At 45.4% G+C, this 16,294-nt stretch overlaps 1 protein-coding gene across 4 annotated transcripts in view; it reads right to left on the reverse strand.

The window, feature by feature from the left end:
• LOC311103180 (gephyrin-like) overlaps positions 1–16,294 on the reverse strand; it is a 97,141-nt gene that overhangs the window by 8,244 nt on the left and 72,603 nt on the right. For 2 of the 4 annotated variants that reach the window (XM_084144730.1, XM_084144731.1), the window contains 7 exons: positions 13,266–13,308; positions 12,973–13,110; positions 12,465–12,509; positions 6,257–6,349; positions 5,999–6,054; positions 3,568–3,687; positions 2,991–3,049 (listed from right to left, as the gene is read on the reverse strand). In XM_084144730.1, coding sequence (XP_084000856.1) covers positions 2,991–3,049; positions 3,568–3,687; positions 5,999–6,054; positions 6,257–6,349; positions 12,465–12,509; positions 12,973–13,110; positions 13,266–13,308 — 554 coding nt within the window. The remainder of the gene's footprint in view (positions 1–2,990; positions 3,050–3,567; positions 3,688–5,998; positions 6,055–6,256; positions 6,350–12,464; positions 12,510–12,972; positions 13,111–13,265; positions 13,309–16,294) is intronic. The other 2 variants (XM_084144733.1, XM_084144732.1) reach the window with 1 other exon arrangement.

The following is a 16,294-nucleotide window of genomic DNA, read 5'->3' on the forward strand; positions in this document are numbered from 1 at the left end:
ATATTGTATGTTATTGTAATGTATTTGTATAAGTGTATTCCATGCCGATAAAGTTCATTGAAATAAATTGAGAGGGGATCAGCAAGTTGCCACAGGAGATGGGAGAGAGAGAGTGCTGGTTGACTCGTCCTTAGAGAGTGAAAGCAAGGTGAAGAGAGAGAGAGATAAACATGTGCTTAACAAGTCACATAATAAGTTGCATGGACTCATTCTGTGTGCAATAATAGTTTAACATGATTTTTTAATGACTACCTCACCACATATACAATAATCTGTAAGGTCCCTCAGTCGAGCAGTGAATTTCAAACACAGATTCAACCACAAAGACCAGGGAAGTTTTCCAATGCCTTGCAAAGAAGGACACCTATTGGTAGATGGGTAAAAAAAAGAGAAAAGAAAGCAGACATTGAATATCCCTTTGAGCATGGTGAAGTTATTAATGACTCTTTGGATGGTGTATCAATACACCCAGTCACTACAAAGATACAGGCGTCCTTCCTAACCCAGTCGTCGGAGAAGAAGGAAACCGCTCAGGAATTTCACCATGAGGCCAATGGTGACTTTAAAACAGTTACTGAGTTTAATGGCAGTGATAGGAGAAAACTGAGGATGGATCAACAACATTGTAGTTACTCCACAGTACTAACCTAATTGACAGAGTGAAAAGAAGACTATACAGAATAAAAATATTCCAAAACATGCATCCTGTTTGCAACAAGGCACTAAAGTAACACTGCAAAAAATGTGGCAAAGCAATTCACTTTTTGTCTTGAATACAAAGTGTTATGTTTGGGGCCAATGCAATGCAACACATTACTGAGTACCACTCTCCATATTTTCAAGCATACTGGTGGCTGCATCATGTTATGGGTATGCTTGTAATTGTTAAGGACTGGGGAGTTTTTCAGGATAAAAAGAAATGGAATAGAGCTAAGCACAGCCAAAATCCTAGAGAAAAACCTGGTTCAGTCTGCTTTCCACCAGACACTGGGAGATGAATTCACCTTTCAACAGCACAATAACACAAGGCACGTGAATGTTCCGAGTTACAGTTTTGACTTAAATCTGCTTGAAAATCTATGGCAAGACTTGATATTGGTTGTCTAGCAATAATCAACAACCAATTTGACCGAGCTTGTAGAATTTTGAAAAGAATAATGGGCAAATATTGTACAATCCAGGTGTGCAAAGCTCTTAGAGACTTACCCAGAAAGACTCACTGCTGTAATCGCTGCCAAAGGTGATTCTAACATATATTGACTCAGGGGTGTGAATACTTATGTAAATTTGATATTTCTGTATTTTATTTTCAACACATTTGCTAACATTTCTAAAAACATGTTTTCATTTTGTCATTATAGGGTATTGTGTGTAGATGGGTGAGAAAAAATATATTTAATCAATTTTGAATTCAGACTGTAACACAACAAAATGTGCAATAAGTCAAGCGGTATGAATACTTTCTGGCACTGTATGTGGTTGTCCCACCTAGCTATCTTAAGATTAATGCACTAACTGTAAGTCGCTCTGGATAAGAGTGTCTGCTAAATGACTAAAATGTAAATGTACAATTATTTTAGAGCTTTTTAATGGTAATTCCAAAGCCAAAAATAGTGAACATTCAATTGCCAAAACATTTAAAATATTCCATTGTCTCTGTCAGGTTCACATTGGGTAGACAATAATAGAAAAATAGGAAATTACTCTGAAAAAATAAAATATTGCAGTTGTGTATATTACATCATTTTTAAATGTATTCCTTAAAGTCATCATCGCATCTCTGCTCAGGCAGCAGCAGCAGCCAGCCAGCCAAACAACATTATCTCGGTGCTCCCCATACTGTACTGTCTTTAGTCATCCTATTTAGCTAGGCTAGTCTGCCTAAGTATGCTGCAGAGCTGTCTGACCAAATCATTTTACTAGTTCTTCAACGTAGATATGGTATACTTTCACCAACGGTCTCTATCCCCTCTCTCTCACCATTGTGTTGTGTACATACCTCTCTCATGCGGTCTATGCGGTCTGTGTGTATCTAACCTAACATAGCAGGCGTAAAAGTGTATCCATCTCTGTCCAAGCTGGAAAGAACAGGCGACAGAAATAACAAGCACAATGGATTATGGTCACTGGCTGCCTGTGAGTTTTATAATTAATTTTAAGATTCTTCTATTGCCTTTTAAATCAATCCACGATGGTGCACCCCAATACATGTCAGAAATGCTTTTAAGTTATGTACCCAGTAGGTCCCTCAGGTCCTCTGGCACTGGCCTTTTAACTGTCCCAAAGCCTAGGACCAAGAGGAATGGAGAGGCAGCCTTTAGTTATTATGCCCCCAGCCTCTGGAATAACCTGCCAGAGAACCTGAGGGGGTTCGAAACTGTTGACATATTTAAAAGAGATCGCGTCTTTTTAGCTTTACTTTTCCTCAGGGTGCTTTTTAGTCGTTCAGTTTTTGTCATGCTTTTGTTTTTATCTTACTTTTGATGTGTAGTAAATATTTCAGCGATTATTTTCATTTTTCGTTTTTTTTCCTGTTAAGCACATTGCGTTGTATTCCATGTCTAAAATGTGCTGTATAAATAAAGTTTGATTTGATTTGAAGATTGTAGTTAATCACCACGTTTCTGCGCTGAACTAGGTTGAATATTTGCTTGATGAAAACTACAACTCCCTTCAGCCCAGCGTCCCACATGGTTCTGAACTTGATTTCTCTTGTGAATGATTTGATTTCTCTCTAGAGTAACGCCGCGTTGGGCTCACAAAAAAACAAAGTAAATGGAATGGAATGTTTAGTAACCGAAAAAAATACGGAATGGAATATATATATTTATGTAATGGTTAATCGCTCAGCACTAGTGGTACAGTTCTGTTACAGAAAAGCATTGAGGAAAACTGGAATTGGAATTTCAGTTTACTTGCTGAATTTACTGGATTTAAATGAAATTGACCCCATCAGTCCTGACTGGTACAACCTTAAACTTCTCACTCACCTGATGTCCTGTCCAGGGCGTGCCTGTACCAAGATCCGCACCTCCAGCTCTTCTGTGCCCTGCAATGACAAACAGAGCAGTTAATGAAGAAGATACAGTACATTCTGTACTATTGGCAGATGAGTAAGTCTATATGTACAATACAGAAAGGCTGTCAGTTTGTGGAGAGGAGATACTGGAGACAGGAGAGAGGAAGTGGAGAAATAATTAATGAACAGAGAGGAGAGAGACATATTGTATGTTATTGTAATGTATTTGTATAAGTGTATTCCATGCCGATAAAGTTCATTGAAATAAATTGAGAGGGGGTCAGCAAGTTGCCACAGGAGATGGGAGAGAGAGAGCGAGAGCAAGGTGAAGAGAGAGAGAGAGAGAGCAAGGTGAAGAGAGAGAGAGAGAGAGAGAGAGCAAGGTGAAGAGAGAGAGAGAGAGAGCGAGAGAGAGCGCAAGGTGAAGAGAGAGAGAGCAAGGTGAAGAGAGAGAGAGAGAGAGAGCAAGGTGAAGAGAGAAAGAGAGCGAGAGAGAGAGAGGTGAAGAGAGAGAGAGAGAGAAGAATAGAAGTTGGGTGTTGACTCACGTCGTCAGACTCTCGGAGAAGCTCTGTGTCCTCCACCTGCACCACAGCATCCGCCCCACAGGGGATAGGAGCCCCCGTTGTCACCCTCATTACCTGGCCTGGCATCACTGTGTGGGTCGGCTACAGAGACACACATGCAGGTTGGACATTATAAAGGTGTTAAACATGCTTATGACATATCTTTCAAGGCATTATACCCGCATCATAATAGATTATAACTACCGGCATGAAGTAGTGTTATCAACATTTCAATTGGGAAGTTTAATCATCAGAAATCGACTGAATACAATTTTCTATTGAACATGAGTGTCAATAGTGGAGTCTGTGTCCATAGTGGAGGCTGTGTGTCCAGAGTGGAGGCTGTGTGTCCATAGTGGAGGCTGAGTATCCATAGTGGAGGCTGAGTGTCCATAGTGGAGGCTGAGTGTCCATAGTGGAGGCTGAGTGTCCATAGTGGAGGCTGAGTATCCATAGTGGAGGCTGAGTGTCCATAGTGGAGGCTGAGTGTCCATAGTGGAGGCTGTGTGTCCATAGTGGAGGCTGAGTGTCCAGAGTGGAGGCTGAGTGTCCATAGTGGAGGCTGAGTGTCCATAGTGGAGGCTGTGTGTCCATAGTGGAGGCTGTGTGTCCATAGTGGAGGCTGTGTGTCCATAGTGGAGGCTGTGTGTCCATAGTGGAGGCTGTGTGTCCATAGTGGAGGCTGAGTGTCCATAGTGGAGGCTGTGTATCCATAGTGGAGGCTGAGTGTCCATAGTGGAGGCTGAGTATCCATAGTGGAGGCTGAGTGTCCATAGTGGAGGCTGAGTGTCCATAGTGGAGGCTGAGTGTCCATAGTGGAGTCTGAGTGTCCATAGTGGAGGCTGAGTGTCCATAGTGGAGGCTGTGTATCCATAGTGGAGGCTGAGTGTCCATAGTGGAGGCTGAGTGTCCATAGTGGAGGCTGTGTATCCATAGTGGAGGCTGAGTGTCCATAGTGGAGGCTGAGTATCCATAGTGGAGGCTGAGTGTCCATAGTGGAGGCTGAGTGTCCATAGTGGAGGCTGAGTGTCCATAGTGGAGTCTGAGTGTCCATAGTGAAGGCTGTGTATCCATAGTGGAGGCTGAGTGTCCATAGTGGAGGCTGAGTGTCCATAGTGGAGTCTGTGTGTCCATATGGAGGCTACGTGAGAATTCTAAAATGTACTATTGAAATGTATTATTATGTATTTAATCCAGAAAGCAGAGTGGAGTGTTGTAGAGAGAGAGTCTGTTTAATGTAGAGAGAGACAGGGTCAGTGTAGAGGTAGAGAGAGAGAGAGAGAGAGAGAGAGAGAGAGAGAGAGAGAGGGTCTGTGTAGAGGTAGAGAGAGAGACAGGGTCTGTGTAGAGTAGAGAGAGAGACAGGGTCTGTGTAGAGTACAGAGAGAGAGACAGGGTCTGTGTAGAGTAGAGAGAGAGACAGGGTCTGTGTAGAGTACAGAGAGAGAGACAGGGTCTGTGTAGAGTAGAGAAAGAGAGACAGGGTCTGTGTAGAGTAGAGAAAGAGAGACAGGGTCTGTGTAGAGTACAGAGAGAGAGAGACAGGGTCTGTGTAGAGTAGAGAGAGACAGGGTCTGTGTAGAGGTAGAGAGAGACAGGGTCTGTGTAGAGGAAGAGAGAGAGAGACAGGGACTGTGTAGAGTAGAGAGAGAGACAGGGTCTGTGTAGAGTAGAGAGAGAGACAGGGTCTGTTTAGAGTAGAGAGAGAGACAGGGTCTGTGTAGAGGTAGAGAGAGACAGGGTCTGTGTAGAGGAAGAGAGAGAGAGACAGGGTCTGTGTAGAGTAGAGAGAGAGACAGGGTCTGTGTAGAGTAGAGAGAGAGACAGGGTCTGTGTAGAGGAAGAGAGAGAGAGACAGGGTCTGTGTAGAGGAAGAGAGAGAGAGACAGGGTCTGTGTAGAGTAGAGAGAGAGACAGGGTCTGTGTAGAGTAGAGAGAGACAGGGTCTGTGTAGAGTAGAGAGAGAGACAGGGTCTGTGTAGAGGAAGAGAGAGAGAGGGTCTGTGTAGAGTACAGAGAGAGACAGGGTCTGTGTAGAGTAGAGAGAGAGACAGGGTCTGTGTAGAGTAGAGAGAGAGACAGGGTCTGTGTAGAGGAAGAGAGAGAGAGACAGGGTCTGTGTAGAGGAAGAGAGAGACAGGGTCTGTGTAGAGGTAGAGAGAGACAGGGTCTGTGTAGAGGAAGAGAGAGAGAGACAGGGTCTGTGTAGAGGAAGAGAGAGAGAGACAGGGTCTGTGTAGAGGAAGAGAGAGAGAGACAGGGTCTGTCTCTGTATAGTGTATTGTAATCACAGCTGAGCCAGTGACCTGTGTAGCTCCACATGGCAGGATAGCCCATGGGAATACACTGAGACACACAGAGGGAGGGAGCAATATTCCAAAATATCAGGGCTCACAAACTGTAAGGAGCTCACCTGCTGTCCTGCCTGTGACTCCCCAATGATGAAGCGATCTCCAGGACCGTCGGCCGCTGAGAGGAACAGAGAGAGCGAGGGAAGGATGGAGATGGTGAGAGAAATAGAAGGGGAGAGAGAGGGATGGTGAGAGAGTGAACAGTAATACCTCTATTTCTGAAAACAAGCTGCAAGGGTCAAACTCACACAAAACAAACAAGAAAAGTTTGTAATCTCTCAAACTACTGAACTGTACACCCACTAGTCCTGGCGTCTCACCTCGCACAGCGTAGCCATCTTTGACTGATGCAGGGAATGGAGGCAGGTTGTCTTTGGCGTAGACGTCCTGAGCTAAGACTCGACCCATCCCATCTAGAAGAGTAGGATAGAATAGGATAAAGACAGGAGAGAAAGAGAGAGAGGGAGAGAAAGAGAAAGAGGGAGAGAGATAGAAACAGAGAGGAGGAAAAAGGTTGTAATTTCACACATACATCTTAGGAGTACTATGTTTTGGTTGATGTGTGTGTGTTTGTGTGTGCAGTGCAGTGAGGATAGGCCAGAGAAGTTATAACCATGCTGTCACAATCTGTTGACAACAGCACAGAGACAGATGATGGTGTTGAGTAGCTGTTGTTGAATGTGAAGAGGACTAAAGCCAGACACGCAGAAAGGCCTACATCACATGAAACCCTTGCTATATGTGAGTGACAGAGAGAGAGGGGGGAGCCGAATGTGACAATGTGACTCTAACGAGCTCTGACGCTAACTAGCTCTGATGCTAGCTAGCTCTGACGCTAACGCAGAGGAGCTACTTATTACTTACTCTCCTACATGCACGCGCACACACACAGGCAAGCAGAGACAGGCATCTCTGGAGAGAGAGCGGGGAGCTCACTCTCAGCACATGAAAGAAGAGAAAACAGAGCCAGGAAGAACAGAGAGAGAGAGAGAGAGAGAGAGAGAGAGAGAGAGAGAGAGAGAGAAAGAAAGAAAGAGAGAGAGCGAGATAGAGAGAGAGCGAGATAGAGAGAGGGAGATAGAGAGAGAGAGAGGGAGATAGAGAGAGAGAGAGAAAGAGAAAGAGAGAGAGAAAGAGAGAGAGCGAGATAGAGCGAGAGAGAGAGAAAGAGAGAGAGCGAGATAGAGAGAGAGGGAGAGAGAGAGCGAGAGAGGGAGAGAGAGAGCGAGAGAGAGAGAAAGAGAGAGAGCGAGAGAGAGAGAGAGAGAGTGAGATAGAGAGAGCGAGAGAGAGAGAGAGAGAGAGCGAGATAGAGAGAGATAGCGAGATAGAGAGAGAGAGAGAGAGAGAGAGAGAGAGAGAGATAGAGGGAGAGAGAGAGGGAGCGAGAAAGAGACTAATGAAGATAGAGAAAGACTGTGAGTTTGTGTGTGCTTTTTACTATCCTTGTGGAGACCAGAAGTCCTCACAATGATAGTAAAACAAGGAACATTCTGACAAGTGGGGACATTGTGCCACTCCTCACAAGGAGGGGTTAGGTTTAGGGTTAGGGTTAGAATTAGGGTTAGGTTGAGGTGTAGGGTTAGGGAAAATAGGATTTTGAATGGGAATCAATTGTTTGGTGTGTGCGAGATGTGTGTGTGTGAGAGACACAGAGAGAGAGAGAGAGAGAGAGAGATAATGAAGAGACAGATAACTAAAGAGCGGGAGAGAGAGAAGGCTTCTCCTCTGTTGAAGGTTGATTAGAGGAGACTTAATGCTCTAAAATAACATCTGATGAGCAGCTAAATATAATTTAGATCATCCCTTTTATACAAACAGATTAATACAGAGGTATCTATGGAAACAGACGAATACACAGAATATACAGGGAGCGGAGCGCCTCACCACTGCCAAGCTGACTGACAAGACATCTGTAGCTGGTTAATAACATCACACAAGTCCCCATGGAACGTAAGACAACTGAACACACAAAACCATTGCGCTCTCCCAGAAGCTTGGCTGGGGCGTAAAACCCGTCAATTTAGACAAACAAAATGGTGTAATTGGTTTGCACTCAAAAAGATGTCGCATAAAGCTTACTTCATTATTCTAGGTTCTGGATTATTTTCACTGCATCAGAAAAGTGTCCCTACACACTGAAGATGTTACAGCCCATGGACCTAGCCTGAGAACCTCTATCACCCCTTAGTGGTCAGGAGGTGAAATTACCCAGTGGAGTGAAGAGAGAGGAGACTGGAGCCTCTCCTGTGTCCCCCGGTCATGTACCCCAAGACACCCAACAGAGACCCTGTCTGCCATGGCCTGGGCAGTGGGCACTCTGGGCACTCTGGCAGGCGTTCTTTTTTTTTTTCTTTTTTTTTAGTGGGGTGGTGGTGTCGAGTTGGAGAGGAGGGAGGGATGGCATCACCCATGACGTCACTGATGACATCACTGACCTGTGTGATGCCAGGACGCCAGGGAGGAGGAGGCATTAACATGATTGGCAACCAGGACCCCAGCCAAGCACCCGGCTCTCCTCTCCTGCTTTGGCGCTCCTCCTGTGGTGGCAACCAGGACCCCAGCCAAGCACCCAGCTCTCCTCTCCTGCTTTGGCGCTCCTCCTGTGGTGGCAACCAGGACCCCAGCCAAGCACCCAGCTCTCCTCTCCTGCTTTGGCGCTCCTCCTGTGGTGGCTATGATAAAGTAAAAGGGCTTTTTCCAGTCCGCACCACTCAGGGGCCAAATGGGATTAACGGGGTCTGCTCCACCGGGGTCTGCTCCACCGGGGACTGCCGGGGTCTGCTCCACCGGGGACTGCCGGGGTCCGCGCAGGTTAGGGTCCGTGGTTGTTGCTCACACGCGTGCTACACTTCCCCAACCACCTCCAATACAGTGCCTTCCAAACGTATTCAGACCCCTTGACATTTTCCACATTTTGTTACTTTACAGCCTTATTCTAAAATGTATTCAATTGTTGTTTTCCCTCATCAATCTAGAAACTGTTGCTAATTTATATATATTTTTTAACTGAAATATCACATTTATATAAGTATTCAGACCCTTTAGTCAGTACTTTGTTGAAGCACCTTTGACAGCGATTACAGCATTGAGACTTCTTGGGTATGACGCTACAAGCTTGGCACACCTGTATTTGGGGAGTTTCTCCCATTCTTCTCTGCAGATCTTCTCAAGCTCTGTCAGGTTAGATGGGGAGTGTTGCTGCACAGCTATTTTCAAGTCTCTTCAGAGATGTTCGATCGGGTTCAAGTCGAGGTTCTGGCTGAGCCACTCAAGGACATTCAGAGACTTGTCCTGAAGCCACTCCTGCGTTGTCTTGGCTGTGTGTTTAGGGTTGTTGTCCTTTTGGAAGGTGAACCTTCGCCCCCAGTCTGAGGTCCTGAGTGCTCTGGAGCAAGTTTTCACTAAAGATCTCTCTGTACATTGCTCCTTTTATCTTTGCCTCGATCCTGACTAGTCTCCCAGTCCCTGCCGCTGAAAAACATCCCCACAGCATGATGCTGCAACCACCATGCTTCACCGTAGGGATGGTGCCAGGTTTCCTCCAGATGTGACACTTGGCATTAAGGCCAAACAGTTCAATCTTGATTTCATCAGACCAGAGAATCTTGTTTGGTCTTTGGTCTGAGAGTCTTTAAGTGCCTTTTGGCAAACTCCAAGCGGGCAGTCATGTGTCTTTTACTGAGGAGTGGCTTCGTCTGGCCACTCTACCATAAAGTCCTGATTGGTGGAGTGCTGCAGAGATGGTTGTCCTTCTGAAAGGTTCTCCCATCTCCACAAAGGAACTCTAGAGCTCTGTCAGAGTGACCATCGGGTTCTTGGTCACCTCCTTGACCAAGGCCCTTCTCCTCCGATTGCTCAGTTTGGACGGGCGGCCAGCTCTAGGAAGAGTCTTGGTGGTTCCAAACTTCTTCCATTTAAGAATGATGGAGGCCAATGTGTTCTTGGAGACCTTCAATGCTGCAGAAATGTTTTGGTATCCTTCCCCAGATCGGTGCCTCGACACAATCCTGTCTCTGAGCTCTACGGACAATTCCTTCGACCTCATGGCTTGGTTTTTGCTCTGACATGCACTGTCAACTGTGAGACCTTATATAGACAGGCGTGTGCCTTTCCAAATCATGTCCAATCAACTGAATTTACCACAGGTAGACTCCAATCAAGTTGTAGAAACATCTCAAGGATGATCAATGGAAACAGGATGCACCTGAACTCAATTTTGAGTCTTGTAGCAAAATTTCTGAATACTTACACTACCGGTCAAAAGTTTTAGAACACCTACTCAGTCAAGGGTTTTTCTTTATTTTATATTGTAGAAAAGTAGTGAAGACATCAAAACTATGAAATAACACATATGGAATCATGTAGTAACCAAAAAAGTGTTAAACAAATCCAAATATATTTTATATTTGAGATTCTTCAAATAGCCACCATTTGCCTTGATGACAGCTTTGCACACTCTTGGCATTCTCTCAACCAGCTTCATGAGGTAGTCACCTGGAATGCATTTCAATTAACAGTTGTGCCTTCTTAAAAGTTAATTTGTTGAATTTATTTCCTTGTTAATGCGTTTGAGCCAATGGGTTGTGTTGTGACAAGGTAGGGGGGGTATACATAAGATAGCCCTATTTGGTAAAAGACCAAGTCCATATTATTGCAAGAACAGCTCAAATAAGCAAAGAGAAACGACAGGCCATCATTACTTTAAGACATGAAGGTCAGTCAATACGGAACATTTCAAGAACTTTGAAAGTTTCTTCAAGTGCAGTCGCAAAAACCATCAAGCGCTATGATGAAACTGGCTCTCATTAGGACCGCCACAGGAATGGAAGACCCAGAGTTACCTCTGCTGCAGAGGATAAGTTCATTAGAGAGTTACCAGCCTCAGAAATTGCAGCCCAAATAAATGCTTCACAGAGTTCAAGTAACAGACTCATCTCAACATCAACTGTTCAGATGAGAATATGTGAATCAGGCCTTCATGGTCAAATTGCTGCTAAGAAACTATGGGTCTTCCATTCCTGTGGCGGTCCTCATGAGAGCCCTATAAGACACCATGGGTGGTCCTCTGTAGCTCAATTGGTAGAGCATGGCGCTTGTAACGCCAGGGTAGTGGGTTCGATCCACGGGACCACCCATACGTAAAAATGTATGCACACATGACTGTAAGTCGCTTTGGATAAAAGCGTCTGCTAAATGGCATATTATATATTATTATATTATAATAAGAAGTAGAGACTTGCTTGGGCCAAGAAACACGAGCAATGGACATTCAACCGGTGGAAATTTGTCCTTTGGTCTGGATTTTTGGTTCCAACCACTTTCTCTGTGAGACGCGGTGTGGGTGAACGGATGATCTCCACATGTGTAGTTCCCACCGTAAAGCATGGAGGAGGAGGTGTTATGGTGTGGGGGTGCTTTGCTGGGACACTGTCTGTGATTTATTTAGAATTCAAGGCACAGAACAGAAGCCATAGACACAGAACAGAAGCCGTAGACACAGAACAGAAGCCATAGACACAGAACAGAACCCATAGACACAGAACAGAAGCCATAAATATACCCAACAGTAACACACTGCAGGCAGCAAGGTGACTTTGGCCATGACAGTCATTCAACATGCACAAGACAAGACACTGCTCTCAGTCAGTGTTGGCAGAGAAAATAAGACGATGGATGGAGACAGAAATACATTATGGACCTGGTTATCATTCTGGACTTGTGTATGTCATGTATGGGTGATAATGTTCCCTATTCTAGAGAGCCATGATAATGTCATGTATGGGTGATAATGTTCCCTATTCTAGAGAGCCATGATAATGTCATGTATGGGTGATAATGTTCCCTATTCTAGAGAGCCATGATAATGTCATGTATGGGAGATAATGTTCCCTATTCTAGAGAGTCATGATAATGTCATGTATGGGTGATAACGTTCCCTATCCTAGAGAGTCATGATAATGTAATGTATGGGTGATAGTTCCCTATTCTAGAGAGCCATGATAATGTCATGTATGGGAGATAATGCTCCCTATTCTAGAGAGCCATGATAATGTTATGTATGGGTGATAATGTTCCCTATTCTAGAGAGCCATGATAATTTAATGTATGGGAGATAATGTTCCCTATTCTAGAGAGCCATGATAATGTTATGTATGGGTGATAATGTTCCCTATTCTAGAGAGCCATGGGCCAATGCTATCTGAAGCTAGTTTACAGACCTCTATTCATGGTGTAAAATGTACTGGCAAGTACGTCTTTATAATCTACAGCTCACTTGGTGTAAACAAGCAGCCTTAGCACCTGAAGTTGACCTATGTGAAGTCAAAACATGGACCCATCAATGTGGGGTCTGGGGGACTCCCTTGCCCAAAGGTTTGGATGGTTAGGAGGTGTGTGCTGTTAATTGGCTACCTACTCAACAATCAAGAGGTGTGTGCTGTTTATTGGCTAGCAAAGCAATCAATCAACAATCAAGCCAACGAGAGATGAGAACAGGCAGGTAGGTAGGCGGGGACTCAGACAGACCGATAGACAGGGTGGAATGGAGAGCATCTGGGCCAGGTGGAACAGCTGTAGGAACAGAAACATCATGGGCTCACCACACATATGATACAGACAGACAGTACTACAGACAGACTGACATTACTACAGACTGATAGACAGACTGACTGACTGACTGACATTACGACAGACAGACAGACAGTACTACAGACAGACAGACAGACAGAGAACTACAGACAGACAGACAGAGTATTACAGACAGTAGGTAAAGGGAACTACAGACAGAAGGTCAGGGGTATAGAGAGGGTGTGGAGTCAACATAAGTATAGTACAACTACAGATAGTAGTGAAGGCAGAGTGTGCGGTATGACTGATGTTAGGGGTTGAAAGGAAGACGTGTCCAGTGACACGGGTATGACTGAGCTTTCTGTCCGTCTGTTTGTCTGTCTGCCTGTCTGTCTTTCCGTCAGTCACTCTGTCTGTTTGTCCCTCTATCTCTCTTTCTGTCAGTCAGTCCATCCGTCTGACCCACCTCTGTAGTTGATGATCTCAGTGCCGAGCACGGGGGTCATCTCCAGTACAGTGATGAAGGCCTTATCCATGGAGGTGAGGGGGAAGGGAGACATGCGGTGCCGGCGAGCCACCTTGGTGATGTCCACTGCACTGTGACCTGATGGACAGAAAGAGAGAGAGAGAGAGAGAGAGAGACAGGAGAGAGATGAAAGGAGTGTGATGGAGAGAATAGTCCTCTTTCACATTCACACACACACACACACAAACGCGTATGTGAGCGTACTCACTGAAATTCTCAATGAAATAACTTACTAGCCCTCAGGATGTTCTCTTTGCTGCCACACCGCGACTGAACCTACAGACAGATAGGGATAGATAAAGAGAGAGAGAGAAAGAAGAAATGGAGGAAAAAGAGAGAAAGAAATGGTTGGGGTGAGACCACAATGGGAATAGCAGCCTCTGTCCAGAAAGGATCAAATCATTCCACACACTGGCTCCAACAGATTGGAATGGTCATCTACATTCTACATATCCATCAACTACTAATGCAGAACATAAAGTCAATCGCAATCAAAACAATCCTCAGAACATGAATGGCAATTAATAATAGATAGGATGAGGATTTAGGCCAAGGACAGTTGTTTAGTCTGGCTGAGCAGAGCATGTGTATTGGGTAGGAGGGTGGGGAGGTGGGGATGGTTAAGGGCCAATGCTTCATTGACTGTACCCCATGTGGGCTTAAGTCCTAGAACTATAGCCTTGGCTTAGAGTTGGTTTTGGAGGTGTAATTCGCTTCACATCTCAGTAGTAAGGCTGTCTTCTACAGGTGCATATAACACTGCAGTATGTAGGAACCCCTAGCTGGCACCTCTGACACCCAATGCCCCTGGCCTAGGGGGACAGTGACACATGGGCTAGCTAGGACCTGGTGCAACAGACAGTCAGATACCCTCTCTACTACAGCACACACAGTATGACCGAGATCGAACAACCAACCAACCACAACTCAAAAAGGACCAGCACTACTGAAACACCAACACAGACAGAAACAGAAACACAGAACGGAGGATGAGCTGAGAGGAAAAGACTACTACTGAAACTCCAAAGATTCCACCAGCACACCATACAGCTACTCAAAGAAGGAGAGAACGTATGGAAGAAGAATACATAGATTGCTACTGAGGAAAGAGTGAGTGATAGAGAGAGAGGGAGAGGGAGGGAGAGAGAGAGAGAGAGAGAGAGAGAGAGAGAGGGGGAGAGAGGGAGAGGGGGAGAGAGGGCGAGGGAGAGGGGGGGAGAGAGAGGGAGAGGGAGAGGGAGAGGGAGAGGTAGTTACTCGCAAGTCGTAGGTCCTGCTATGGCCTCTGTGGTCATTGTTGAGCCCCTCCATCCTAGAGTGGAGCTACATTACAGTAACGTATGGACAGAACAGCACAGAGGTTTACAACAGACAGGCAGAGGAGAGGAATGCTAGGAGACAGTAGTATAGCTAGAAGTCATCAACATGAGCATTTTAACTGGTAACCCACCAGAGACGAATGAAACAAACAGTAAGAATAAAGTGATCTATGACCGGACAAGAGGTCGTTGAGAAGTTAACAGCTGTACCAGAGGTAAAAAGCGAGGGAGGGGATGAAGTGAAGAAAAGAATGAGAGAATACAGGATGAAGTGGGCTCGGGGCAAAGGAGGATGGATGTAGTGTAACAGCCTTACTGAGCTAAACACATATGCACAGTAACACATTGAGCCATTCTGACTTGGGTAGTGGTGGGGGTGGTGTTGGTGGGTATATTTAGTACACTGAACAAAAGTATGAACGCAACATGCAACAATTTCAAATATTTTACTGAGTTACTGTTCATAAATAAATTAGCCCCTAATCTATGGATTTCACATGACTGAAGATGGTGCCATTGTGTTGTGAGTGGCCTTTTATTGTCCCCAGCACAAGGTGCACCTGTGTAATGATCATGCTGTTTAATCAGCTTCTTGATATACCACACCTGTCAGGTGGATGGATTATATTGGCAAAGGAGAAATGCTCAGTAACAGGGATGTAAACGAATTTGTGCACAACATTTGTGGAAAAATAAGCTTTTTTTGCGTATGGAACATTTCTGGGATCTTTTATTTCAGCTGGGACCAACACTTTACATGTTGCATTTATATTTCTGTTCAGTGTAGAACCACCTTGCCTGACATGCTGTTCCGTTAAACAGGTCTGTACACTCTCAGTACCATAGGTACAGGTAACAAAGGCTAGCGGTGATTAGAGGTAAAGGTTGGAGAAATCCTGTCAACATGGGCCTACTGTGATACTACTGTGAAACATTCCAAACCACAAGAGTTTAAACAACACGTCTCTGCATCTCTCCCTGTGAATAAATCCACCTAGGCTGGAGATGAATGGGCTACATTAAGAATAGTGGGGCAGGAGCTCAGCTCCCTTAAGCACTCAACCTAAACAACAACAACATTACAATAGTCAAACAACAGGGACTAACTACACAGACACAGATGAGAGGTCATCACAATAGCTAGGACACAACAAGACTGGAGGGAAAATATCTGAGAGGAGACACAGCTGCCTGTGGGATATGTTATGTACAGCAGGCTTGACTGCCTTTACCATGACAACGGGCTCATGGGAACATGACAAGAGGAGAGGAGGACTGCCATCGGAAGAACATAGTGACTCGCTTCACTGTGTGGTCGCTGATGCTGTCCATCTGCCAGCACTCTTTCGCTCCCTAACTTTCACTTCTCTCTCCTCTCTTCCTCCCTCTACTCTCCTATCTTCCTCCCTCTCCTCTCGCTCTCTCTCCTCTCTTCCTCCCTCTCCTCTCTCTCTCTCTCCTCTCTTCCTCCCTCTCCTCTCGCTCTCTCTCCTCTCTTCCTCCCTCTCCTCTCGCTCTCTCTCCTCTCTCTCTCTCCACTCTTCCTCCCTCTCCTCTCTCTCTCTCCACTCTTCCTCCCTCTCCTTTCTCTCTCCTCTGTTCCTCCCTCTCCTCCTCCCTCTCTCTCCGCTCTTCCTCCATCTCCTCTCTCTCCTCTCTTCCTCCTCTCCCTCTCCTCTCTCTCTCTCTCCTCTCCCTATCCTCTCTCTCCGCTCTTCCTCCCTCTCCTCTCTCTCTCTCTCCTCTCTTCCTCCTCTCTTCCTCCTCTCCTCTTTCTCTCTCCTCTCTTCCTCCCTCTCCTCTCTCTCTTTCTCTCCTCTCTTCCTCCTCTCTCCTCTCTCTCTCTCCTCCTCTCTCTCTCCTCTCTTCCTCCCTCTCTCCTCTCTCTCTCTCTCCTCTCTTCCTCCTCTCTCTCTCCTCTCTTCCTCCCTCTCCTCTCTCTC

Source organism: Coregonus lavaretus (genome assembly GCF_964263955.1).
Source record: "Coregonus lavaretus genome assembly, chromosome: 27".
Taxonomy (NCBI): domain Eukaryota; kingdom Metazoa; phylum Chordata; class Actinopteri; order Salmoniformes; family Salmonidae; genus Coregonus; species Coregonus lavaretus.